Source organism: Vipera berus, assembly GCF_964194415.1.
Source record: "Vipera berus genome assembly, chromosome: 6".
Classification (NCBI taxonomy): Eukaryota; Metazoa; Chordata; class Lepidosauria; order Squamata; family Viperidae; genus Vipera; species Vipera berus.
Genome location: NC_138208.1, coordinates 34692923 through 34720095, shown reverse-complemented (window position 1 = coordinate 34720095; position 27173 = coordinate 34692923). Strand labels below are relative to the sequence as shown.

The 27173-nt window shown below is 34.7% G+C and overlaps 1 protein-coding gene across 1 annotated transcript in view; it reads right to left on the bottom strand.

Annotated features, from left to right (window-relative positions):
- NRCAM (neuronal cell adhesion molecule) overlaps positions 1-27173 on the bottom strand; it is a 173731-nt gene that overhangs the window by 78371 nt on the left and 68187 nt on the right. The window contains exons 7-15 of the mRNA XM_081331619.1: positions 18403-18573; positions 14648-14759; positions 13954-14138; positions 12363-12494; positions 10630-10773; positions 9128-9239; positions 8321-8487; positions 8083-8230; positions 1272-1396 (exon numbers count right to left, since the gene is read on the bottom strand). Of these exons, the coding sequence (XP_081187745.1) occupies positions 1272-1396; positions 8083-8230; positions 8321-8487; positions 9128-9239; positions 10630-10773; positions 12363-12494; positions 13954-14138; positions 14648-14759; positions 18403-18573 (1296 nt within the window). The remainder of the gene's footprint in view (positions 1-1271; positions 1397-8082; positions 8231-8320; positions 8488-9127; positions 9240-10629; positions 10774-12362; positions 12495-13953; positions 14139-14647; positions 14760-18402; positions 18574-27173) is intronic.

Sequence of the window (27173 nt, the reverse complement as noted above, 5' to 3'; positions counted from 1 at the left end):
AATCTCTATGGAAATTTCAGGCTTGGTTTCACTTTTGACCATGCCAATATTATGTATCCAATAAACACGTGCTTTGAAGAAACTTCAAGCCTTGGAGTTCTGCTTTATATGGTCTCATTAGTTGGAACCTTAACACTTACCCTATCAGTTTTTCTCAAAACCAAAGATTCCAGTTTAGCCAATTTCTCTTTACAGGATAACCTCTAATAATTTTCATTGCCTGCTTTAATCCTTTTTCTATTTCTCTGACTCCTGCTTGGTATGCTGACCAGAACTCAAGAAATTACTTTAAATGGTGTAACTAAAATAAAATAAAATAAAGTAACTATTTTCTATAATTTGGAAATTAGGTTTTTGTTAATGATCCCTAATGCTGCATCTGTCTATATGTATATGTGAATATTTGCAGCCAAGATTTACTGATGACTTATATTGTTTACATTTGATTACTACATCAATATCATCATAAAACCATGAATTCCCCATCCTCTGCACATACATCTGATTTGTCTTACTTAAGTGAATAACCTTTTTCACTTCACTGCTAAATTTCATTCTGTAATTTTCAGCTTATTTCTCTAACCTCTGAAGACTTTTTAAAATTATTTCCACCCACCAGATTGCCTATCTCACTTAGTTTTATATCACTTGCAATTTGATAAGCATTGCCTTAACTTCAACTAGTTATTAATGAAAATATTGGCACATTTGGCAAATTCTGAATATTTTAATCTCCTTCAAGGTCATCCAACAACTAACAAAATATTGAACCATAACACGGATTTCTTTAGAGCATACTGTTTCTCTCATTTTAATAATAGCATGTGCACCTCCAAGCTTTCTTGAAATCTATCAGATAAGGCAATTAGGTCTTTGTGTGTTACTTCCCTGCTTATGAAAAACCATACTTTTCCATAAAACCTCAAGCTGCTATATAGGAGATCATTCTATAAAAATGCTTTCTAATTGGATATGGAGTCCTAAAGCAAAACTAATTTTAATGATGTCTACCTTACTAAATATAAATTCCAAGGAATTAAGATATTTTAAAATATTTTTCAATCAGATACAGGTTATCTCAAGGAAGCTAATTTATGAAATCACATTATAAACAAAGATACATGATAATGATAATTAGTTTGGTTGAATTTATTCTTACTTTTAGAATAGTCCAAAACTGTAATATCAGAATAGCTTAAAATCAGTTAACATTTTCATAAAAATATAACAGGTTTGCTTTTGCTTTAATTCTACATTAAGAGAAGTCTTACCCACAACAGTGAGTACAGCATTTGCAGAAACACTATCCAGTGTAGTATTAGCTAGGCAAGTATATTCTCCACCATCCTTATCAGTGACATTCATAATTGTCAAGTTGTATTTACCTACAATAAACCTGTAATTACAACACATTTAATTATTTCATTATTGCAAGCAGTTCTAAATATATAATTCATTAATTGCAGTAAATCACAATAGCATCTTAACGTAGATGTACTTGTAACTTGACAGCAGTTCAAGAAGGAATCCAAAGAAGAAACCAAATTAGATGACTAGAATCCGTTACAAAAAAGGAAAGAAGATATAGTGAAATTATGGGATCAGTTAGAACAATAGCAGAATAACCAATGTAGATACTTTTAATTTATTACAATGATTTGTTGGCCATTTAAGAACTTTCTGATCAGTTGTGATGAATTTCTCTTAGTATTAGAAGTTTAAATATTGCAAAATAAATTCACCAGATGTATATGTTGAAATATGCATTCCACAGACATTGCTCAAACCAAAACACTAAGAAATGATATGCATTATGGAAAAATAACAGAGGAATCTGCTGGGGTTGTGTGTCAAAGCAAGGAAATTAAAAGAGCAGTGTTACAATACAAGCTCCACCCCTTTTGTATGCGTGTCATCATATCACGCATATGTATGAAATAAGTGAAATTTGCATCCTAGTGGCATGATGCTGCTTTTATCATCTTCGTGAAAGCATCAGAACCTGTTATTGTTTTAGTAACATTAGTTTCATGTAATGTGTTAATCATTACACCATTCTGGTTTTCTTTTCTCTTTGCCGTTGAAATATAATCCCAGGAAAATATACTTGGTGAATATATCAAAATTAGCAGTATGATGAACTTCCGGGTGGCAAGGCTCCGTCGATGGCGGCCGTCCCGGCCGTCAGCCCCGTTGTTTTCTGTTGGAGCCGCTAAAACAGCGACAATCAGCTGTTTTGCGGCTCGGAAACCCTCTCCTTGGGAGAAGAGGGGAGGTGAGTGTTTAGGTAGGGGTAGAGCTCCCCTAGACCACCAGAGTTCAAATTCTGGGGCTTGAAGAGTGAGAGCCCCTCCGAAGCCTGAATTAGCTCCGGACTCGGGGACTCCTCTGCTCCAAGGTTTTGGAGCAGAGCAGGATGCTGCAACCATCCCTGCAATCAACAATTAACTTTGGATTACCTGGATGCAGGCAGAGCTGTGCAGGAGAATATTGAAACAGCAAGTATTTGAACTTTAACTCTGTTTACTTTGAAAGAAAAAGTTGTAAGTGGTGTGGAAAGTGAAAGTGCGCAACAGAAATTAACTGGGCGTTAAGATGGCTTCTAAACCAACTAAAGTTCCTAGAAGTGCTGGTGCCTCACCAGTTCAGCATTCTTCACTACAGGTTTTGATGCCTCCTCCTGTGGTACCTGCACCCACATTAACAATAAAAGATTTACAAGATGCTTTAAAAATACAATCCCAGCAAATAGCTGAGCTTATTGAGGAGAAGAATACTGAAATAAGAGCAGACATTTTAGCTGCATTTCAAGGGCTTGCAGTCTGTATTGAGCGTCTGGATGATCGCATGGAAGAGCTCAATCAAAATAATTTGAGATTAGATGCTAAAATTTTGGAAGCTGAAAATGTGATGGAAAAGATTGATGGCGATGTAGTCATGTTACAATATAGAGATATGGAGTTTGCTGTGAGGATTAGAGGAATGAAAGAAGACCCTAAAAAAAATCTGAAAGAGTTATTGGCACAAGCTCTCGAACCGGTTTTGGAGCGTCAAGCAGAAGATATTATGGGGGATATAGATAAAATATTTCGTGTTAATTCTTGGATTGCCAGACAAAGAAAACTACCTAGAGATGTGGTGGTTTACTTTACAAAGAGATCAATTAGAAATGTGATTATCCAAGCCTTTTACAACAATAGATTTAAAGTTGCTGAGCAAGAAGTTTTAATTCTGAAAGAGATTCCTCCAAGAATTCTAAGGAGAAGAAAAGAATTTGCTTTTTTGGCAGATGAATTAAAGAAATGGCAACTTCAGTTAAGATGGGAGATTCCAGTAGGCTTGGTGGTGACTTATGCTGGCACGAGATATCTTAATACAGTTTTGAAGGCACAAGATTTTTATTCTAACATATTGAAGGCAGGTTCTCCACCATCTTCAGAATTTAAAGGAAGGAAGGATGAAGGAGAACGTCAGCCTTGAGTGGAGAGTATACAAGGAGCTGAAGGAATTACTTTGCAGAAGGATAAAGAATCTCAGCAAATTTCAGAAGTGGAGCACTCCCAGATGCCATCAGAAGAGGTTAGAGAACAAAGAATGACATGGGCTGCAATTAGACGAATGAGACAAGAACAAGAACAACAGAAAGCTACAATCATATCTCAAGAACCTACTTACAGTGAAGCAGTGGGAGGAGCAAAACCGAAGAGAGTGCAGGTGGTTTTGCAAGAGGCGCTCCGAAAGCTTCAGGTCACAAAAGATGGCGACAAAGTTTCTAACCTGGAATGTTAATGGATTAAATTCCCCGCACAAGAGAAAGAAAGTATTTCAGTATTTGAAACAATTTAGAAATGATGTTATTTGTTTACAGGAAACGCACATTCGAGCAGCTGATCAAAAATATTTGATAAACTTTAGATTGGGTACACAGTTTAGTGCGTCTGCTCCAGATAAGAAAAATGGAGTAGTTATTTACGTTAAGAAGAATTTAACAACTAATTTAATTGAAACAGATAAACAAGGAAGATATGTTATAATTGAATTGTTAATAGAAGGCAAGAAAATACTTTTGGTTGGATTATATGCTCCTAATCAACAGCAAGGAGAATTTTATAAACTTTTACACAGCAAGATAATTCAATGGGATTATAAATCATGTATTTTGATGGGAGATTGGAATGGTGTCCTGGATGCACAAAAGGACAAAAAAGGTCTTTTCAGAAGTATACCAAATCATGCTAGATTGCCTAAATCTTTTTTTGAGATGAAAGATGACCTGGAATTGAGAGATGTTTGGAGAGAAAGAAATTTGCAAGAAAAAGATTTTACCTTTTTTCCGATAGGCATCAATCTTTTTCCAGGATTGATTTTGTATTAATTACTAATGATCTTTTTTCTAGGATTAAGAAGATTAAGATATGTCCAAGAACTCTATCAGATCATAGTCCAGTATGGTTGGAACTGGAAAAAGAGAGTGGAGACAGGCGGTCTTGGAGATTGAATGAAAATTTGTTTAGATATTAAGAAAATGTGGAAGAATGTAAAAAACAGATCAAAGAATTTTTTAATATAAATATGCATAAGGGTACTTCTATTGAAATAGTTTGGGATGCAAGCAAAGCTTATATGAGAGGAGTGTTAATATATTTGAATAATAAACATAGGCGTAAACTGGAATATAAGCAAAAAGAATTAGAGGAGGAAATTAAGAGGAAAGAGAAGGCTTTAATTTTGAATCCATCTGATGGGAAGATTAAAGAGGTAATTACTTTATTAAGAGGTCAGTTTGATATGTTGATGGCAGATCAAGTGGCAACCAATTTACGGTATGTTAAACATAATACCTTTTGTAATGCTAATAAGCCGGGTAAGGTGGTTAGCTTACTTGCTAAGGAAGAAACAAAGGTCACGTAATATAGATAGAATAGATTACAAGGGTAAAGAGGTGTTTCAGCAGAATCTTATTAAAAAGGCTTTTGTTGAATTTTATTCTAAGTTATACGTTAGGGATATAGGATTAGGATATAGATATAGATAGATATTTACAAGAAGTTAATATCCCTGTTCTTACACAAGAGCAAAGGGAAGGGATGAATCAACTGATAAATGATGAAGAAATTATTTAAGCAATTAAACAATTAAAGGTGGGGAAAGCACCAGGAACAGATGGCTTGACTGCCATTTACTATAAAGATTTACAGTTAGAAATGGTGGAAACTTTAAGAACCTTTAATTTAGAGCAATTCAATCTGGAGGAGAAGTGCCTCCATCATGGAAAACAGCCTTTATATTGCTGATTCCGAAGGAAGATCAAGATCATACCCAAACCAAAAATTATAGGCCAATATCGCTTTTAAATACTGATTATAAGATATTTGCAAAGATTTTAGCAAATAGATTAATGAAGGTAATGCAGCAAATGATTCATAGTGACCAAACAGGATTTATAAGTGGTAGACAAATGAAGAATAATGTGAGACATATTGTACATTTATTGGAATTTTTGGAAAGAAATAACCAGGTTTCTGCAGTGCTGATTTTTTTGGATGCTGAAAAAGCTTTTGATCAATTGGACTGGCAATTTTTATTTAATGTACTGGAGAAAATGGAGTTTGGCGATAATTTTTTACAACTCATTAGGGCAATATATCAGAAGCAAACAGCTCAAATAATAGTCAATGGTAGTTTGACAGAAACATGTAATATTGAAAAGGGTACAAGACAGGGGTGTCCGTTGTCACCTTTGTTGTTTGTTTTAACATTGGAAATATTATTGATTAAGATATGAGACTCAAATAAAATTAACGGAATTAAAATAAGAGATCAAGATTATAGATTGAGAGCGTTTGCAGATGACTTGGTTATTACATTAAGTCAACTGACTTACTCAGTTGTAGAATTGATGGAGATAATAATGTTATATGGAAAAGTTTCTGGATTTAAGATAAATACGCAAAAAACTAAAATATTGTCTAAAAATATGACCATAGAACAAAAGGTTGTTTTAGAAGTGCTAACGGGATTTGAAATAGTTAAAAAGATTAAATATTTGGGGGTATATCTTTCAGCTTCAAATGTAAAATTATACAAAAATAATTATGAATTGTTATGGTTAAGAATACAAAAAGAGTTAGATAGTTGGGAAAAAATTACAATTATCCTTATTGGGAAGAATTGCAGCAGTAAAAATGAATGTTTTGCCAAAATTTTTATTTTTGTTTCAAATGATACCTATACTTTAAAAAGATTCAAATTTGGAGGAATGGCAGAAAGCTATTAATAAATTTGTTTGGGCAGGGAAAAGACCAAGAGTTAAATTTAAGATAATGCAAGACGTACATGAAAGAGGTGGTCTTAAAATGCCCAATTTTAAATTATATTATGAGGCTGCTGCTTTATCATCAATTAGTGATTGGTTTAACACAAGGGAGATTATTGAATATTGAGGGTTATGATTTGTTATTTGGTTGGCATGCATATTTATTGTATGATAAGAAGGTGGAAAATGTTTTTAAGACACATATATTAAAGTATGCTCTGTTGTGAGTTTGGAAAAAATATCGACATAAGTTAAATTATAAAATACCAATTTGGGCAATGCCTAAACATGCAATAGAAAATATAAATGTGGGATTTAAACATGATGTGATTACATACAAAGACATTCTTAGGATAGAAAGGAATGTATGGCAATTAAAGCCATATAATATTTTAAAAGAAGGAAAGATAGTACAAACTTGGTTCCAGTATGGGCAGTTACAAGCAAGATGGAAAGAAGATCAGAAAGTTGGTATTTCGATAACTGATGGAAATTTGGTAAAACAAATTAGAGATCAAGGTCAAGCACATATAAGAAGGATATATAATGCACTGATAGAAATTGACTCAGAAATGGAACTTGTTAAAGATTGTATGATAAAGTGGGCCCAGAACTTTCAGGAGGTTATAACAATGGATACTTGGGAAAAGATATGGGTCAGAAATGTAAAATTTACACAGGCTCAAAATTTAAGAGAGAATTTTTATAAAATGTTTTATAGATGGCATTTAGATCCTAAAAAATTAGCAAGTATGTATCCGAACTGCCAGCCCAAATGTTGGAGGTGTGGTTGTGAGGATGCAACGTATTATCATATATGGTGGACTTGTAAAAAAGTTAAAGCTTTTTGGATTAAAGTTTGGTGGAATATCCAAAAGATATTTAAGAAAAAGATAAGGTTTTCTCCACAGTTGTTTTTGTTGGGTATTATTACAGATTTTACTATCATAGATACTAAATTGATGTTCAATTTAAGTTTTTTTCCAGTTATTTCTGTTGGGTATTATTACAGATTGTACTGTCATAGATACTAAATTGATGTTGAATTTAATTACGGCAGCAAGACTTTTAGTAGTGCAATATTGGAAGAAGGAGGAACTGCCTACTATAGAAGAGTGGACTTTGAAAGTTTCAAACCTGGCGGAAATGGCAAAGATTTCAGCATATCTGAAAGAACAATCGCAACAGAGATATATTGTGGAATGGAGAAGATGGATCGAATATATTCAGAATAAATATGGGACTAAAAAGTTTCATCTAGCATTTGAATAAGTATTAGTTTTACATGATGTATTATCAGTTATTCATTATTGGTTAGTAATTTAGTTATGTTTAAGGGGAGTTAACGCGCGATAGAATTTAATATGTTTTTTTAGTTAGGTAGCATATTTTAGCTTAAGTTTGTAAAGTTAATACCCTGTATTCAGCTCTGGGAAGTCGAGGGGGAGGGTTACGGAGGGCAAGGGGGAGGGGAGGGGGAGGGAGGGAGTTTATGTTATTAAAAAAATATATTTTAAAACTTTTCAATAAAAAAAAGATGCAGTATGATGTTACACAGAGGGTTTACCTATATTGAATCTTATTATAGCATACATGCCTGGTAGAGAGAAATCATAATTTGTGCATTGCAAAAAGCACTATCTTTAAAAAATAGTAATACTTTATCTGCAACAGGATATATTATTAAATTATATCTGGAGTATTAAATCCCTTTGTTTATGTTTTATTAACTTGCAAAGAATGGGGCTAGGGTTAGGAATACGTACCGTCCATCGTCAGGCAATTCATCATTTTCCTTCAACCATATAACTGTAGGTATTAATGTTGCATCATATTTAATTACACATTCAAAGAAAACTTGTTCCATCCTTTGTACAACTTTGTATTCAGGCTGCTTAATAATCATTGTGGGTTCTGAAACATAAAATAATTACTAAGATACTTAACAGTTACAAACTGTCAAACAGATTAGGAGGCCTTTATTTCAGAGCCATGGTTTCTTACCCTTGATTTCTAATTGAACACTATTCTGTGCTTTTCCTAGTTTATTTCTTGCTATGCAGGTATATGTGCCACTGCTGTCCTTCTGGGCTTTCAGAATTTCCAAGGTGCCATTATTGTGGAAAACGTACTGGTTGCCCTGGAGAATGCTACCTTTCACTCCTTGAAACCTATTTATTGGAAAGAGAGTATCCTATGCATTATTTGGAGGCAACATGCATCCCTAAACCCCAATAGAGATGTAACAATATTGGATAACCTATAGAAAGATGATTATATACATACTTAGTAGAAAAAAACAAAAGAACCAACTCACCCAAAATGTAAAATAAATGATTGGATTTAACATGCCTATTTTTTTAATATAATGTCCTCAATAAAGTTTGGGACTATAGCATGTCACATAAAGCTAACATTTTCATTCCTTTGACTTCATGCTCTGAAATTACTGTTGATCCCTGGGTGATTCTGTTGATGAGAGCACTTAGCAGGGGGAATTGCTTACCCCTATGATCCCAAACCTAACTGATTCCCCTCCTACAGGCAGTTATTTAAAAGAAAAGATAACGATTATTTATAGTCATGGATGTAATTAGTCATCAGATGTTTGCTAAGTAGTGTAAGACAAATTAATTATGTATAAAATTGGAAATTAAATGAATTAATCAAGGTTTCGTTCACATGAAATGGAAGACAAACAATTAAAGTATGCAAAAAGTACGTCTATTTAACTTTAAGATTTCCCACAATATACATTAGTTTAATGTGCATTAAGAATGAATGACTTTTCCCCCATTGTGAATGACTTACCATTCAGCTTCAGGCATAGGTGAACCAAAAAAAGCACAATCTAGCAATGCAGGCTTATTTTCAATGACTTGATAAAGTTTATTGTATGAAGTAAGGATTCTTGGTGGTTCAGCTGAAAATAAAAATATCTTTTTTAAATAGTGTAACTATTTTGAATGCATTTGTGTAGGAAAGTTTATAAATCTAGACATATACCTTACATTTATATAAGTTTTTATGTCTAGCATTGATGATGTTACCTACTTTGGGTAATGAAATTCCCCAATAATATGTAACAATAATGTTGCCATTATCATACCCTAAGTGAATTAAGTAGAACCCTCTGCTGTTACAGATATGTAACTTTGGAAAAAAATGTATTTTGTTCCAGTAAATGCAATATTTGAGATCTCAGTAATAAATTTATTATGATTTTTTATTTCCCAAGACAGTTCTCTGCCTTATATCTTATGTAATAAGACTAGTAACCTTGTAAGAACAAAATATTTAGGGGTTGTCTTTAAGTCAGACATTCTTAACCTGGGGACCATCTGTAATCCAGTTTGGCATAGCAGTTAGAGTAGCAGGCTTAAAATCAGAAGAATTTAAGTTCTTGTCCCACTTTAGGCTCAAATCCAGTTGGATGGCTTTGGGCCATATACTCTCAATTGTAGGAAGAAGGCAAGGGCAAACCACTTCCAAAAATGTTGCCAAGACAACTGCAGGGACTTGTGCAAGCAGTCACCAAGATCAATACTGATTTGAAGGCATACATATCTTAAAAAGTTGAGTAACCCAACTAATTTGGTTATGCAAGTTACGTAGCACTTAGCCAAATGATCCCCCAAATAAAGATGAATAGGATTGTATGTAAGAGCAATGGCTCAAGTGGTTAAATGATGCTTAGCTTCTCAGCTGGAAAGCTGAGAGCCTGTATTCGAGACCCAAGCACCATATAATGGGATGAGCTCCCATTACTTTTCCCAGCTTCTGCCCACCTAGCAGTTCAAAATCATGTGAGTAAATAAATAGGTACCACTTCAGTGGCAAGGTTAACATTGTTTTGTGCACTTTGGCATATAGACATGCTGGCCACATGAACACAGAAATGTCTGTGGACAACTCTGGCTCCCTCGACTGAAAAGCAGGAGGTGAGTACCATCCCCTAGAGTCGGATCCAACCAGACAGGGGAAACCTTTACCTTTATAGGATCTAGCCTACTAATTCCCCAAATAAAGATGAATAGGATTGTATGTAAGACTTTATTGGGGATGACATTTGATGTTAAGATATCAAATATTACATTCATTATACACTTTTTTATTCATTAACTATATTGGTTTATGTATTTTAAATATAATTAAATTTATATTAATATAATAATATAATTTAGGTGCTAGAAAGGCCCAATAAATATTAAAAGTTACCAATGAGTCAATATTGTAGTATGTACTGTCTACTGAGTAATAAAACACCATTATTATTGGATTTTTAATTTTTAAAAAAGCACCTAAAATATTACCTAAAATATTCACAAATGCATTTGCTAATAGATATCCATATTGATTAGAGGCATTACACTGGTACACAGCACTTGATCTTTCTTGCACATTAGTGAAAATAATTGTATCACCATCAATTTTTCTGCTGGGATCTTCAGGAGCAACTGTTAAAACACACAGAATAGATTAAATTATTCAATGCTGAAAAATTGTTCTTCAATTGTAAGAAAATAATTTGAAGAAAGATCAGAAATACTGTAAGAAATATAACAGTGCCATATATATAATTTATAATATAAGTTTGAACATTCGCATCACATATTTTATGACATTGCACTTCTATTACTTTATCATATATTATTATTTTTATATATTATTTTGCGAACATCATAGTTTTCTTCAGATGATTATTTATTAACTCTGGAAATACACACACACACACACACGTATTCCTTCACTCTGTTATGCACCAACCTTATTCTAACTCAGAATTACATTGTTTAATATTAGTAGTCCAAATCAGGTTATGATAATTAGATTTCAAGCCAGTGGATCATTTGTATCAGAAGAATATTCCTGCAAGCTAGCTTTAGATTTCATATATAGGCTCAGTATTTCTTAATATTATTTGACACGCACTTACATTGGGAGATGGAAATTAGACTAGAATTTTCTTCATGCAAAATATACACTACTCAGTTGTGGTTTCTCTTCTATTCTTTGATAGATCAAGGGTAGGCAGTTGTGTCACTAAATATTTCTATAATTCCCAGCAGGAGGGTCAGTAGTGAAAAAAGCTGGGAGCTATAGCAGATGTTTATAGGCTTACTTCTGGGTTATATGCAAATAGAATGGGATATTTTCCCCTCAAAAGATTAAAATACAGCAAATGCTCCTAATATAATCAGGAAGGCAATTTCATACTCTTCTTCCCAATTTATCTTTGTTACTCTCAATTCTGCTTCCCATCTTGCTTGGAACATCTTCAGACTGCTTAGAATTCTTTTTAGAGTGTACAATCAAGCATAAAAATAAGTGTAAAATTAATTGTACAAATAAATGTACAAAGCTATATACCAATTGAGCATCCCAGTGGATAAAAAGCATGAATCATCATTTTTAAAAATACAGTATTAAAAATCTTCTTAAAGTGCTTCTCCATTATATGAGTTTAGCAATGTAGGACTTTCTTATCTGTTTCCTCTAATTAATTGCTTCACATGCTATGCTGGCTCTCTCTTTGTGAGGTATAATTTCAAATGTTCTCTTCAAGAGTCCCTGAATCAATGTGCATAGCAAATTAATGGGAAAGAAAAAATAAACTTCAGAAAGTGTTGAATAGTACCCTGGTTTAAAAACATCAAGGAACTACTATTTCACACTGAAGCACTTGATATAAATGGTTTTATATTCCTTTCTTCAACTTCTTAACTAATGATCTGACTATTTTGCAGATTCAAAAGCTCTTATTTTATAAGACAAAATATCATTCATTTCTTCTTAAATAAATAAACAGTGAATTCATAATTTTCAATTTTAGACTTAATCAAGTTATTCTCTCTCTTTCTATGTAATCTTTAAAGAATAATGTACATTTTTCTACTTAAATTAAACTATACCATGGAAGCTCTACAAATGTGGGAAATGTTTTGCTGATTCTTAACAAAACTTTGACTACTTGTTCAAAATCTTATATTGACAAAACCACTATTATCAAGTAAGAATTTCACATAAAAGTGAAAACAGCCCATACTTTCAACTGGAATTCCATTTGCTAACCAGCTTATGCTGGGTTTAGGATTGCCATTAGTTCTACAAATCAAGGAACCATCTTCTCCAGGAGATAATACAAGGTTTGTAGGTTCTTTTATCCAATAAGGGGCAGCTGAGTTTAAAAGAAAGAAGCAAAAACATTCAGCAACTAGTTTTTGCAGTGGTAGCAAAAATTAGGTTACATAGATTAATATAATTAATGTCAAAACTCCAAATGTATACAGAACAAAAATGCATTTATTAAAATAAATTAAAATAAATTGTTTTGTAAAAAAAGTTTTAGCAACATTTTTTTCAAACTAATGTTATTAAAGGCAAAAACATTCATTAGCTACAGCTCACTTCATTCAATCATCTTCATCTGCTTGGTTGTGATTCTAAAAAGATGCATAAATCATCTTTTTATACTAAGAGCTATTTAAATTCAATAGTATATAAAATGTGTGGTAGAGACACATTTTTTTCCAATCCCTAAAAATCTTCTTATATCAGAGGCATAGTGAGTTGGGGAGCAAGAGCAGCTTGTGGCAGTGGATTGGCAGGCAGCCAAAAGGGCAGAGATGTGAGGCAGATGGGTGGAATTTAAGAGGAAGCAGACTTTACTTTACTAGACTCAAGACTGGAAGGGCCAAGCCACAAATGGCTTGGATTGGGGTGAATCCTTGCCTAACAACCAGAGGCATTACCATCATATTTTTTAAAAGATTTTTTAAAAACTTGTCTTTAATATTTTTATAAATAATTCAAGATGTTAGACATACCTAATAATCCTTCCTCCTCCTATTTTCTTCACAACAACCAAGTGACTTTCCCCTGAGAGAGAATAACTAGCTCAAAGACAGACAGACAGTTTATGTGCCTAAGGCGCAACTAGAACTCACCACCTCCTGATTTCTAGCCTGGCACTATAATAATGAGACCAAACCGCCTCTTTTTTTGTTATTAGATCCTATGTTATTCAGTTTGTCTAGCAAATTTCTGATCCTGCTCTTGAAGAATTACTGATAATCGTATTTAAGATATACCCAGAAATGCCAAATATGAGCAATTTTTAGGCCAGAAACAACATGCAATTGTGATGCTTCTATCATCCCTGGTGCTCTCTCCCTGCTGCACTGACATGTTGCAGTTTATTACAACTTTTACAAATCTTTTTATTTTCCTTTAACATTTCTTTCCTGTCACTGGTTCTATTATTTATTACTTCACCCACTATAATATCATGGAATTAAAATATAGACTTAGATGAAAGAAAAGTTTAACTGCAACCCTCAGAAACTGAAAAATTGATTACCAGAGTCCATCAGATTTAAATATATCCTCAGATTATGTTTTACATATTTGAAGGTCCTCCTTCTTCTCGTGTTTATTATGAATTATCAAGAAGAATTTTAAGACACTAAGAAAATTAAAAGTTGCTATAAAGTCCCAATTAATCATATGCAACTTGGCCACTTTTATTTTTATTAAAGGATGTATTGCTGATCTGGCATGAATGTGAATTCAGAAATGTTGTTTACAGAATATACATGTAAACTTTTAAATGCTAAACAAGACAACAGTAATTTTACCTTTGACATTGACTGTAATAACATGATAAGCAGAACCCAAACGATTTGTGGCCATACATTTGTATTTTCCTGAATCAGCTTGAGAAACATCTATAATTTTGAGGGTTTTATGAAAATTTTCAAAGAAAGTCCTGTTGACAGGAAGGTCACCACCCTCTTTGCTCCAGCGGATAAATGGCGTAGGTCTAACAGAAGAAAATATCATTAAGAACAATTGAGATTACAATGTTTAAATAAAGTACATTTTGGAGTTGTTTTAATAATTAAATTAATTTAATAATGGTTTTAAATCCAAACATAATCATTTATTCTAAGCTTTGTAAATAAATAATAAATACTTATTATACAGTATTTAAATTTTATTGGGTCTATTGACTGTACTATATGTTATCTTTTTTATTGAAAAGTTTTAGAATACATTTTAAAAACATAAACTCACTCCCTCCCCCTCCCCCCCACTATATGTTATCTTAATTGGACAGGGCTGAAAGGCAGTACTGTATTGCCACTTGCTATAATTTGGTCAACTATAATAAATGTAATAGTATGTAATAGTATGTGGGAAAGACCTTGGGAGGCTAAGCAAGGGGAATGATCAGATAAAAAACAGCATAGCCCACAGCTGTATAGTTGGTATCTACAGTTGTGTAATGGTATTATTACTCTTAATTTCCTTGATTAAATGACAACTCACAATCCTTCTGCAATACATTCCAGCATAAGAGTATTTCCTCTTAGTTCGATTTTGCTACTTGCATTTCCAGCAGGAGTTAGAAGAGATGGCTGTCTTTCTGAATAAAATCTGACTAAAAGAAAAAGACAAAAAATTATATATCATTTAAATGGAATCAAAATCTACACTAAACCTAATGCTTTGTACCCAACGTAATGCATGCATGAACATGCATTCAGTAGTTATATAAAAAGAGTTTTGCCTAGGTTTCTATGACTTGTTGGATTACCTAATCATTTTGGCAAGAGATAATTTTGACAGAGATAAGGGTTTTGCTTTGTATATCAAAACTGTGATCAAATTTGCAGTTTAAAAAATGACAGAAAATGCTTTTCCTATCATTTTTTTAAACTGCAAAATTTGATCACAGATTGCAAAAGCAACTTTTTCTTGGAGAACTTATTATCTAAGTCTAGTATATAAATTCTTAGAATAAATAAAACACAACAATGAAAATACTAGGCATTGAGTTATAATGATGGGTAAAACCTCCATGGAAAATCTTTGATTTTGAACTATATATTAATTGTAATTGTTATATAATTTAATTTAATTATCTTCCATGTATAATCAAACTCTTGCTCTCATTAATGGGATTCTGAATAGTTATAAGCAAAGAGGACATAGAGAAGGTCCTTAATCCAGCTTTAGTTTGTGGGGTAGAATATAGTCTGGATTCCAAGAAAGGAGAGGCTGCATTCCATAAGCAAAGAGGCATGAAATATTTGGTTGGGAGGAAGACATTAAGAAGGAGGTTCCTCCCTAGCAGTTCCCAGAGTATAACCATATTGAAGCAAATAGTTTCTTAGTTTGACATGATTTCTGCCTATATGTGAGGAACAATAAAGGAAACTACTCAGAAATAACTCCATGTGTATTTCTTAGTACCTAAGAGTCTTGGCAGTTCCATAACTTCTCTTAAGAAAACGCTAGAACTGTAATTTGATATAATTTTATTCTTTAGGGATTTCTAATATCTGCTCATACTAACTTGGGAATTACTTTAAATAATGGACTAAAGGTGTATCCAAGGAGAAAGATGTTATAAAAAATAGTATGTTCCAGAAATCCAGAGAGAGCAGGTTGCCCTGCCCTATTTTATGCGTATAAGCTTTATGCATTCAAACAAAATAAGTTACCTACTGTTTTAAGGGGAAAGGAAAATTATCAAGCACTGTATCTCACACTTACACAAAAGTTGCAAATCAGCCAGTACAAAAATATTCTAATTTAAATGCTCTTTTATGAAACAGTAGAAAACAAATAGTATTCTATGTCTGTTTGTATTCCTTAAATAGTCATGGGCAATGGCAACTGAAAAGGAAAAAAAATGTACTTGAAGGTAGGTAAAGTGGAGTAAAGGGAACCTATGATATCAGGAATACTCTAATATATATCTATATATCTGCATCTATACTATGGTCTAAGTCAGGGGTATATTATTATATTATATTACACTACATTACATTACATTACATTATATATTATATTATATTACATTACATTACAAACATAGCTTAGTGAGTATATTAAACAGCTGGTAATATAATAGACATATTACAAGCTGGGTTTTTTTGTATTAATTGCTTTTATTTTTAAAATAAGTGGATATTTATAGAAAGAATAATCATAATCATAATGAGAACCATAACCTTCTACCTTCATAAAGGACTGGAATAAATAAATAAAATGTCACATTAGAACATGAATAATTTTAAACATGTAGCATATATTCATCTTAATACAAATTATTAAGTAGTTAACAATATATTAAGGTATTAAACAGAACAATAGTTTTTCCTTGCTTTTTAACAAATTAATTATTTAGAAAAAGTGAGAATTATTGTGTAGTTCCAGGAATAATGAATCATCAGAAAATTTAAAAAAATGAAAAGATTGTTAGATTGATTCTTGGGTCAAAATGAAACATGTTCTTCATGCAAATATTCTGCTGTTATTTCCTAATTATCTAAATTTAATAATATTATGTAAATTATTTAACATATCTCCAGGTCTAATGAGATCTGTATTAATGTAGTATGAGCAGAAAGATTAAACAGCCATGAATTAATGTTAGTTAACTAAATTCTATATGAATGGAATAATGTTCATCTCTAAAACTCACCACCATAAAAATCAGAGTCACTCATATTAGCAGTTAATGTTTCATTCAATGAATCCACTGAAATAAATAGAATATCATGAAGAATGCAGCCAACAAAATTAAATGTGGGACTCAGAAATTAATCCTATTATCACTACATTAATGCTTTTAACCTCAAGCACAAAGGAATCTGGAACACAATCAGTGACCCTTCTTAGTGTCCAACATACATAGATATATTTTGATTTCTCATGTTCAAGATAGTCCTCTTCTGGCCAAGGAATATGTTTGATTCCTCCCGAGTAAGTTCCCCTATACTAGAAATTCCCAAATATTGAGGAAAACCCACCCATCTCATTCAAGAAAGTTTCTCAAAGTGGTAAGGGTTGCAATTGGCACAAATACGAAACAAAATTATTTAATCTTTCCAGGCTACAGAAGCTAGAAGTTGCCCTTTCTGACCTACAGTTTGCTTTCTTGATGTGATTATCACATGAAACTTCACTTGCAAGTAGTATCTGAATGGATATCATTCCTAAAACCTTACCAAACTATATTCAAATGAAACTTGAAATTTTGCTAAGCAGTTACTTAATCTTACTGATGTCAAAAGAATTAAAGTACTAAAACTATTTGAGAATAGCAGCATATACTGTTAAAAGTAGTCCTCGAGTTACGAATGTAATGGAGCCTGCCCATTCCACTTGCAACTCGAAAATTCATGGAATCTCATACTTGAACAAGATCACTCCCTGCTCATTAAGAAGCATGCATATCGTTAAGTGAACATGAGGTATCTCGGGTGGGGAAGGCCATGGAGGGCCTCCCCGACCCACTTACATACTTCATGCTTCCCCCTCCCTTTTCCAGGCAGAAGTGGCCTGGAAAAGGCCTCTGATGCCTGGATTGGGCCTCCGGAACGCCGCCAAAGCACTCCCCGGCTTCAGATCCAGGTGGCAGCAGCCTGGAAAAGGCCTTCGGTGCCCGGATCGAGCCTCTGGAGGCACACAGAAGTGTCCCCCAGCTTCGGTTCCATTCTCTGTTGCAGAGAACAGAGGCCTAAAGTAGCACGAGATCATACAAGATCAGTAGAGTGAGATCTTGCACCACTGATCTCGTGTGATTTTGCTTTACTTTAGGCCTCCATTCTCTGCGAACACACCGAAGGCCTGGAGCAGCCAAGAAAGCAAAGGACCTTGACCTTCACAGGGTGAGTATTGAAGGCCTGGTGCCTAGGGAGACCCGGGGCGAGGGTGGGGATGGAGGGAATAACCAGGGTGAATGTTGCAATGCTACTGGGGTCACTCGTAAGGGTGAATGATTGCCATGGTGTGGCAACATTCATAATTTTGGGATTTGCTTATAAGCACTAGGGGGCGCTTATCGCGTAACTTCGAACGTTCGCTAAGGGAACACTCACAACTCGAAGATTACCTGTATGGTGTTGTAATAAAGATATACTGCAAATTATTTTGACACCTCTCTAAATATTTCATTGCAATATGTTCTAAGAAGACATAATTTTGCAAGAAAATGTTTTCTACTACTCCAATATAAATTATGTTTTGGCTAAATATAATGTCTACAAAGAAATTTAGAAATTCATACCTACCTGGTTCAACTTTTAATGAAATAGGTTGCTTCTGTTGAATAGTTTGAGTGTGGTTAAATCTTGCATAACATATATAATCTTCACGGCTATCTTCTTGTATTATATTAGAAAAATAAAGATCTCCATTTAGGCTTTGTGAAACTCTATTATTTTGAGGCAGCTTTTGAAAAGCTATAAAAATAAGAAATGAAACAACTGTAGTGCCAGCTCACAGTATAGAATTATTTTAAGCATATATGTAAATTATCAACATTTTCTTCTGGCAAGCCACTTCTGTTTAACAGCCACAAGGAATCCAGTTCAACTTGAAGGGATTTTTATTTTTAAGAGAAGTTTTGCTTAATTGATATATTCTACATGGCAGTTTCAGAACTATGTTCCAGTTCATACTATGGTTTGTATAACTCATTCCATGCATGGGACACATACTTTATTAGTTTCAGGATATTTATTATATATTCAAAATTAAAAATATAATTACTATACCTAAAGTAGGACAGAATGTTAAAAGGAAGCAATACATTCTAATAAATAAAGAATATTAATTACAATAATATGACTACATTAGGCCATGTTCAACAACAGAAATTATAAAAAAGATATATAATTGTAGATAACCTATGAAAGCATTCTCCACTAATCATATTACAATCACTATTAACAATTAGACAAAAATAAAGATATGAAATGTATTTAAAATAGTATAAGCAAACATTTCTTAGAAATCTATTGTCTAAGCACCATTGCTAAGAAAAGAACCACTAAGATTTTAGTAATTGGACAGTCCAGTTTTACATATTTAAATAATCACTTGGAATTATAGCATAAACCATAGTCTGAAACAGTTCAAATGTATTAGGCATTTCTTGTCACACAAAAAGGAAAATACAAGATTGCTTTCTAATGTAACTCTACATATTAAAAATTGATAAACTCAAAATTAGCCTATTGATTTATTAAACATTTACAACCCTCTCCTTCAAACAGTCAATCAATTTGTAGCATCCAGTTTAATTCTATCCTTGTCTTGAATAAAGGCTCAGTGAGTGAATGTGAGGAACATTTGTAGTAATAATTCAGAATTTCTGTTGAAATACTGCAGCCAACACGTGCTAGGCTGCATTAACAGAGGGATAAAATCAAGAACATGTGAAGTGTTACCGTATTTTCCGGCGTATAAGATGACTTTTTAACCCATGAAAATCTTCTCAAAAGTTGGGGGGTCGTCAATCAAGTGCACCCGTTCTTGCAAAGCAATTTCAAGGCTCCTTACTCCAGTCCCCCCTCCAACGTGACTCTCCCTTCCCACCCCCAAGAGCCTCTAAGCCCCGTCCCCTCCCCCTTGCAAATGCCAGACCCCGGGAGTGGCAGGAAGCCCCTCCCCCTTGCCCAAGCATAAGCAGAGTGCGCCCTGCTACCCGCTATCTCTCCCAGCAGTCTGGACAGTGGTACTTGGCCTGGCGCCGCTCTCGCCCGCAGACCACGCAGCGGCCCTCGCCAGCCGGCCTCGGCATGGCCGCCCCAAGCCCGGCTCTCTTCTGGGCCCACCTGGCCGACCACCTCCTGGGCGGGGCTTGGCTCCACACGCGGCAGCTGCTCCGTCTGCAAATGCGGTCTCAAAGCCGGATTGTGCTCAGCCGTGCAGGCTGCCGAAAGGTGGTTGCGGTGGTAGTTGCGGCTTCTGGCGTGCCGTTTGCAGAGTCTGGCCTGGAAGAGCGCGTCGTGTGAACGCAGCTCTTGCGTTTATTCCAAAGGGTGGGTGGAAGGAAAAGCCCCTTTGGGCTTCAAAAGGGAGGCTTTGCACCATCTGCATCAGACGGGGCTGAATCGGGCTTGTGTCGGACACTTGGCAACTGGCATGTAAGTATTTTCCAGCGTATAAGACGAAAAATCTTGAAAATCGTCTCAAAAGTCGGGGGTCGTCTTATACGCCCAGTCGTCTTATACACCAGAAAATACGGTATTATCATTTTACAATGCCTTGGTAAGGCCACACTTGGAATACTACATCCAGTTTTGGTCACCATGATGTAAAAAGATGTTGAGACTTTAGAAAGAGTACAGAGAACAACAAAGATGATTAGGGGACTGGAAGCTAAAACATATAAGGAACGGTTGCTGGAATTGGATATGTCTAGTTTAATGAAGAGAAGGATGAGGGGCGACATGATAGCAGTGTTCCAATATCTCAGCAATGAATGGAAACTAACCAAAGAGAGAAGCAACCTAGAACTAAGGAGAAACCTCCTGACAGAACAATTAATCAGTGAAACAACCTGCCTCCAGAAGTTGTGAATGCTCTAACACTGGAAGTTTTTAAGAAGAGACTGGACAGCCATTTGTCTGAAATGGTATAGGGTTTCCTGTCTGAGCAGGGGGTTTGACTAGATGATCTCCAAGGTCCCTTCCATCATCATCACCATCATCATCATCATCATCATCATCATCATCATCATCATCATTATTATTATTATTATTATTATTATTATTATTATTATTATTATTATTATTATTATTATTATTATTTTCTGCTTATTATACTGGGAAATAGAGATAAAAATACCACATCATAATCATTATGCCAAATTTAAATTTTCACTATGACAGGAGCTGTCTCCTAAAAAAGTATTACAAATTTAACATAGACTTGTTAATTATATTAGTTAGAAAAACAATATGGAATATATTAAGATAGGAGACAGAAATCTGGGAAAATCACAATTACATCCATCACGAAAACAGTGGCTTTGTTTCCAGAATTAACCTTGTTAGTTACAAACAGAAACATTGTAACATTTCATTATGATATCAAAATGATATGTATTATTATCACACAAATGGTGCACATATATGATACCATGACATTTGAGGCCAAGTACATAATAGGGACGCGGTGGCTCAGTGGGTTAGGACGCTGAGCTTGTCGATCGGAAGGTCGGCAGTTTGGCGGGTCGAATCCCGAGTGCCGCGTAACAGAGTGAGCGCCTGTTACTCGTCCCAGCTTCTGCCAACCTAGCAGTTCGAAAGCACGTAAAAATGCAAGTAGAAAAATAGGGACCACTCCGGTGGGAAGGTAACAGCGTTCCGTGCGCCTTTGGCGTCTAGTCATGCCGGCCACATGACCACGGAGATGTCCTCGGACAAGCGCTGGCTCTTCGGCTTTGAAACGGAGATGAGCACCGGCCCCTAGAGTCGGAAACGACTAGCACGCATGTGCGGGGGAACCTTTACCTTTACCTTTACCTTTACATAAGTGATATATTAACATGAAATTATTGCATAAATGTCAGTATTTGTCTCCTCCATCTGAGAAATTGACCATTTAGGAAAGTTTAGAATTACCGTAAAATAATGCCTCCCAATCCCAGCCTTGACAGTACAATACGTAGACAGATGGATACCATGGTCAAAACATTACACTTAAATGTAGGACCAGGTGAGGGTTCTCACCACACCACTGTCCTGTCTCAGATCATCCATCATGACTGACATTTTTTCTGACCTATGGCCAGGCCTGAATCCTTGCTGAAAAGAATGCATATAATCTGCTTTATCCAGGATACTTTCCAACTGAAAGAACTGCAGTCTTGTCTGCCCTTCTTGGCAAAGGAAGATTGTATGGTAATTGTGGATGGCAATTTTGTATGACAGTCAAGGCCAGATAGCACATCTTTAATATAAAGTGCATCTGTCCATCCTTCAAGACAGGTGGCATTAGAACCTCTTCCAATAAAGGGTTTACAACCAGATCCAGCCGATATAACCTTACCCTCCACTTCCAAAAAAGCCACATTAGGGAGAACTCGTTTACCAATGGTAACAATTGTGCTTCCCAGCACCATATTCACTTCCTTAGAATACATTAGATTAAATGAATCCCAAATAATATTGCAAGATTTTATAGATCATCAGATTCTAACTACACAGAATTGAGATTTCAGTGAATTTCAGTGCTCAAAACAGTTAAAGCACTTATTCTCATCTGCTAACAAGAGGTGGATCAATCTAAAACAAGGTCATTGGGCAGTAATAGATGAAGCAATAAGGATACAGAAGTAGAAATATTTCTTGCCATATTTATGCCATAGTTCTGATTTATTTATAAGTATATAGCTGTATAGGTAGTCCTTGATTTATGACCATAACTAAGCCCAGAATTTCCTTTGCTAAGCAAGGTGGTTGTTAAGCGAATCACACTTGATTTTATGACTTTTTTACCATGGTTGTTAAGCAAACCAGTAAAGTTGTTAAATGAATCATGCAGTTGTTAATCTTGTTTCTCCCACTGACTATGCTTGTCAAAAGCTGACTAGGAAGGTTGCAGATAATGATCACATGTCCTTGGGACACTGCAACCATCATAAATATCTGCTGATTGCCAAGCATTCAAATTATTGATCAATGACCGTGGAGATGCTGCAACAGTAATAAGTAGGAAGGCCAGTTTTAAGTCACTTTTTCCAGTGCTGTTATAACTTTGAATGATTGCTAAATGAATTGTTGTCAGTTGGGGACTACTTGTATTATGTCAGATTCAGTTCTGATTTTGTTCCGCTGATGCTCTAAGCCAGGCATGTCAAATTCACGATGTCACATGACATCGCACGATGTATCTGATTTTTTCCCCATTGCCGGCAATGGGGAGGGTGCGGTTTTGTCGTGATGCATCCAGCCTGTGGGCCAGCAGTTTGACATGCCTGCTCTAAGCATACTTGACCCACCTAGTAACAGTGAGCAGAGAGAGCCTGCTTGGAAGCAATCCTATCTAGTGCTTTGGTCACCTTCCAAAGGTAAACCTAAGAATCCATTCAGAAATATATTGTGTAGTTAACATCAACCTAATTTATTCTCCTACCTGTGGAGATTAAAGGTGGCAACTAAGCTCTGAGAGTGATCTGACCACAGCTAAGGACTAACAAAAAAGGCCCAGAACAGGAATTCCTTGACTTACAACAGGTTGCTTAATGACCATTCAAAGTTACAATTCTCTGCTGAGGTTTTCATGGCTGCCCTCCATGGTCACATGACCCCATTTCAGGCACAGAACAACCAGTCTACAATTAGCGGTGTTTGCGGTGTCCCATGGACAGGTGACCATAATTTATAATGCTTTTTGCTCAAAACCTATATTGACTTCCTGTTTTTGGCAAAAAGATCCCATAGTGATCAATGGGTTGTCTTAACAAATGTGGATTCACTTAATGACCATGGTGATTTGCTTAATGACTACCACAAAAAAGTTGTAATATTGGGTCAGTCACAAAATGACCTGCTTTTATGACCAACATGATTAATGACTGTAATGAGCAGGCTTCATTATGGTAGTAAGTCAAGAACTACCTATATTTTCAGATTATCAAACAACTGCTCCAAGTTGGAAATTAAATCTAACACACAACATGTTAGGCAAAAGATTACCTGGTACAAAACTCTGGTTGGAATGAAAGCCATAACTTTCTAATTAGTTGAACCACAACGTTCTGTAGCAATCTAAATTTTGTCAAAATGATGAAACTTGAATGATTTCATGATAAAAGTGTTGCCACATACATATTTGTGTGCAACAGTATAGCACGTATAAAAAAGGCTAGAGTTTGCACTGCACAGCACTTTTGTTGCTTTTCCTATTGCACGACTTGAACTCATCCCCACAGCATGTATATATGTTTGTATTTAAAATATTTCTATGCTACTAAAATAAAAAAGACTCTTGGAGGCTTACATAGAACATTTATAGACTATATCATCCACTGTAAAGGATAAAACTGCAAAACAATAGAAGAATAAGGACCATACAATATAAATTTCAAATAAAAAAAATTATCAATGACAATATTCATGTCAGGGGAAAACAACTTGCTACCTTTTCTGGACATTCTGTTAAGCACAGACCACAATGGCAAACTAGAAAAGCAAGTCTACAGAAAAATCACCCATACTTATCAGCTGGTCCACTACCAAAGCAACAACCCAACCTTCCACAAGAGATACTGCATAAGGACTTTATTTAAACAAGCCCAAACATACTGCAGCAACATGAAACAGCAGAAAAAGGAAAGATATTAAACATATTCCAACAAAATGCAAATTTATCAAAAAGTCACTGACCACTCAGCCCAATACAACACAATCAAGACAAACCCTAAAACGAATTACACTGCCATACATCATGAATATCTCAGAAACCACTAACCGACTTTTACAACCACATGGAATCAGCATAGCACACAAGCAAATTAAAGCCCTTCAAAACATCATAAGCAGACCAAAAGATCCAACAATCCAAGAAGAAAAAACAGGAGTTATCTACAACATACAATGTAAGGACTGCAACAACCACTATGTAGGACAAACAGGCAGAAGACTGGCAGAACACATCCATGAACATCAACTAGCAGTCAGAAGACATGATGATAATTCTTTAATTTCACAACATATAGACAGATTTAACCACAGTTTCAATTGGGAAATTGTGACCATCCTAGACCAAGCCAAGTCCAAAAACACCAGGGAATTTCTAGAAGCTGGCACTCTGACAAATCAGCCATCAATAGACACATAGATATTAACAACATCTATAGACTATGCAAAAGGGACTATCACCCAACCCAAAAAAGAACAAAAAGACCCAAGCATCTTTCCACCAGCAATCAATATCCATATCAGCATAGATTAACTCCAAGGTTAACATCAGACCAACAATCAAGTAAACAATACCCTAATCAAGAAGCTGCCCAAAAGCCAACAGTAAACAGCCCAACTAAAGACCAGTCCACCAATAACGCAAGCCACCAGAATATAAACTGACATCAATCAGCTCTCCTTACTAGCACTGATGGTGCTCCCTAGTTTGGATAATGAAATGTCTGCAAGAAAACAAGCAAGCACAGAGAACATCAAGGACCCCTCATTTGTATGACTGGTACAGCTGACCACTTTTTAGTATTTAGTTTCGGTACTCCTGTGTATCATTTTAGTTGCCTTATCATAAATCCTGTCACCATATTTATTTCAGCTTATTTCTCCCCCCAAATTCTAAATACTTTTACAAGTAACAATCTTTTTTAGCACTTAACTATATTTACATCGGTGGATTTCATTCTGGTTTTTTTTTCATGCAAACCCTCTCATGCTTTTATATTTCCCGATCAATAAGTAAAAAAGTAAAAAGAAGCAATAACAACAACAAAAAAAAACAGCTTGTTTCTCCCTCCAAATTCTAGATGTTCTTACAAATAACAATCATTTCAACATTCAACTATATTTACATTAGTGAATTTAATTCTGTTTTTTCCATACAGACCCTCATATGCTTTTATATTTCTAAATAAAGAAAAAAAAGAAAAAAAAGAAAAACAGTAGAAAGGAGGCAAAGAAACAAAAAAGAAGAGAAGAGAGAGAGAGAGAGAAAAGACAATACTAGACTACAAAAAATAACATATGAAAATATCTATTTCTCCTAATTTAGTATATATTTATTCCCTCAATTTCTCATTCTTTTTAACCTTAGCTAAGAATATATTTAATCTATTTAAACTTTAAGCATTCCCTTCAATAGTTCTAATCATCTAGTCCACAGGTCTGCAACCCGCGGCTCCGGAGCCGCATGTGGCTCTTTCAGCTGTCTCCTGCGGCTCCCAGTCCTCTGCCATGTGCAGTCCAAAAAAAAAAAAGCGGGACTAAAAAAGTTCAACCAATAAATTCAAATATGCAGGGTAGGTGCATATCTTGCCTTGGCTCCACTCTTCAGTCAAACTCTATTCTGCGCATGCGCGCATGTACGCGCATGTGCACACATTTTTTGCGGCTCCCAGTTTTTCCTTTTGTGAGGGAACCGGTTCTGAGTGGCTCTTTCACTGTTTCAGGTTGCTGACCCCTGATCTAGTCCTTTAAACTCATTCAAAACACATTTTTTATATTTTACTTTTGTTTAAATCATTTCAACTTAGAAGAACAAAACAAAAAAAGAAAAGAAAAAAACAAAAACAAAACACAATTATATTAAGAGGAAGAAAGAAAAAAAAATCCCTCTAAAAGTAGTATATTTCAAAATTTTCCCATTTCTTAGCCACATTCAAACAAATGTCTCTTTTTGAAATATTCTTTCTGGTATATTCCGTTTCTTTCCTGGAATTTCATTTTAATCTTTTTTCTCTGGTCAATATCTTTCTTAATCAATATATTTTGCTGCATCATTTGTTTCCATAAAAGGAATTTTTTCTCATTCTTTTCATTATCTTCAAAGTTGTTTAGACATATTAAAATATTTCCCATTTGAATTAAATCATAATTTTTTTATTTTATATAATTCAATTTTCAAGTCTCTATGTCAGAGTTATATTTAATCATTTCTGCTATATTTTCCTGAGAAAGTTCTTGAACTAAATTAAGTTGAAAATAAGTTGATTCATGCTCTCAAAGTTCTTCTGCAATTTCTTGTAGTTTAAGTTCATTGTCCTTTGGAAATTTTTCAGCTTGTCATATGTTTCCTTTTGTAAAATGAGCGTTTTATAAGGTTCCTTCTTTAGATTTCTCTCTTCCAAATTTTGTTCAATCATCTCTACTGTATTTTCCTGAGAAATTTCTTGGAGTAAAATTAAGTTGGAAATAAGTTGATTCATATTCTCAAAGTTATTCTGAATTTCTATGTAGTTTAAAGTCATTGTCCTTTGGAATTGATGTCTTTCATCACATGTTTCTTTTTGTAAAGTATTCATTGCTTCAGCTGTGTTATTGTTTAAACAGGTGCATTTAAAAGCTTAAGAGATCAA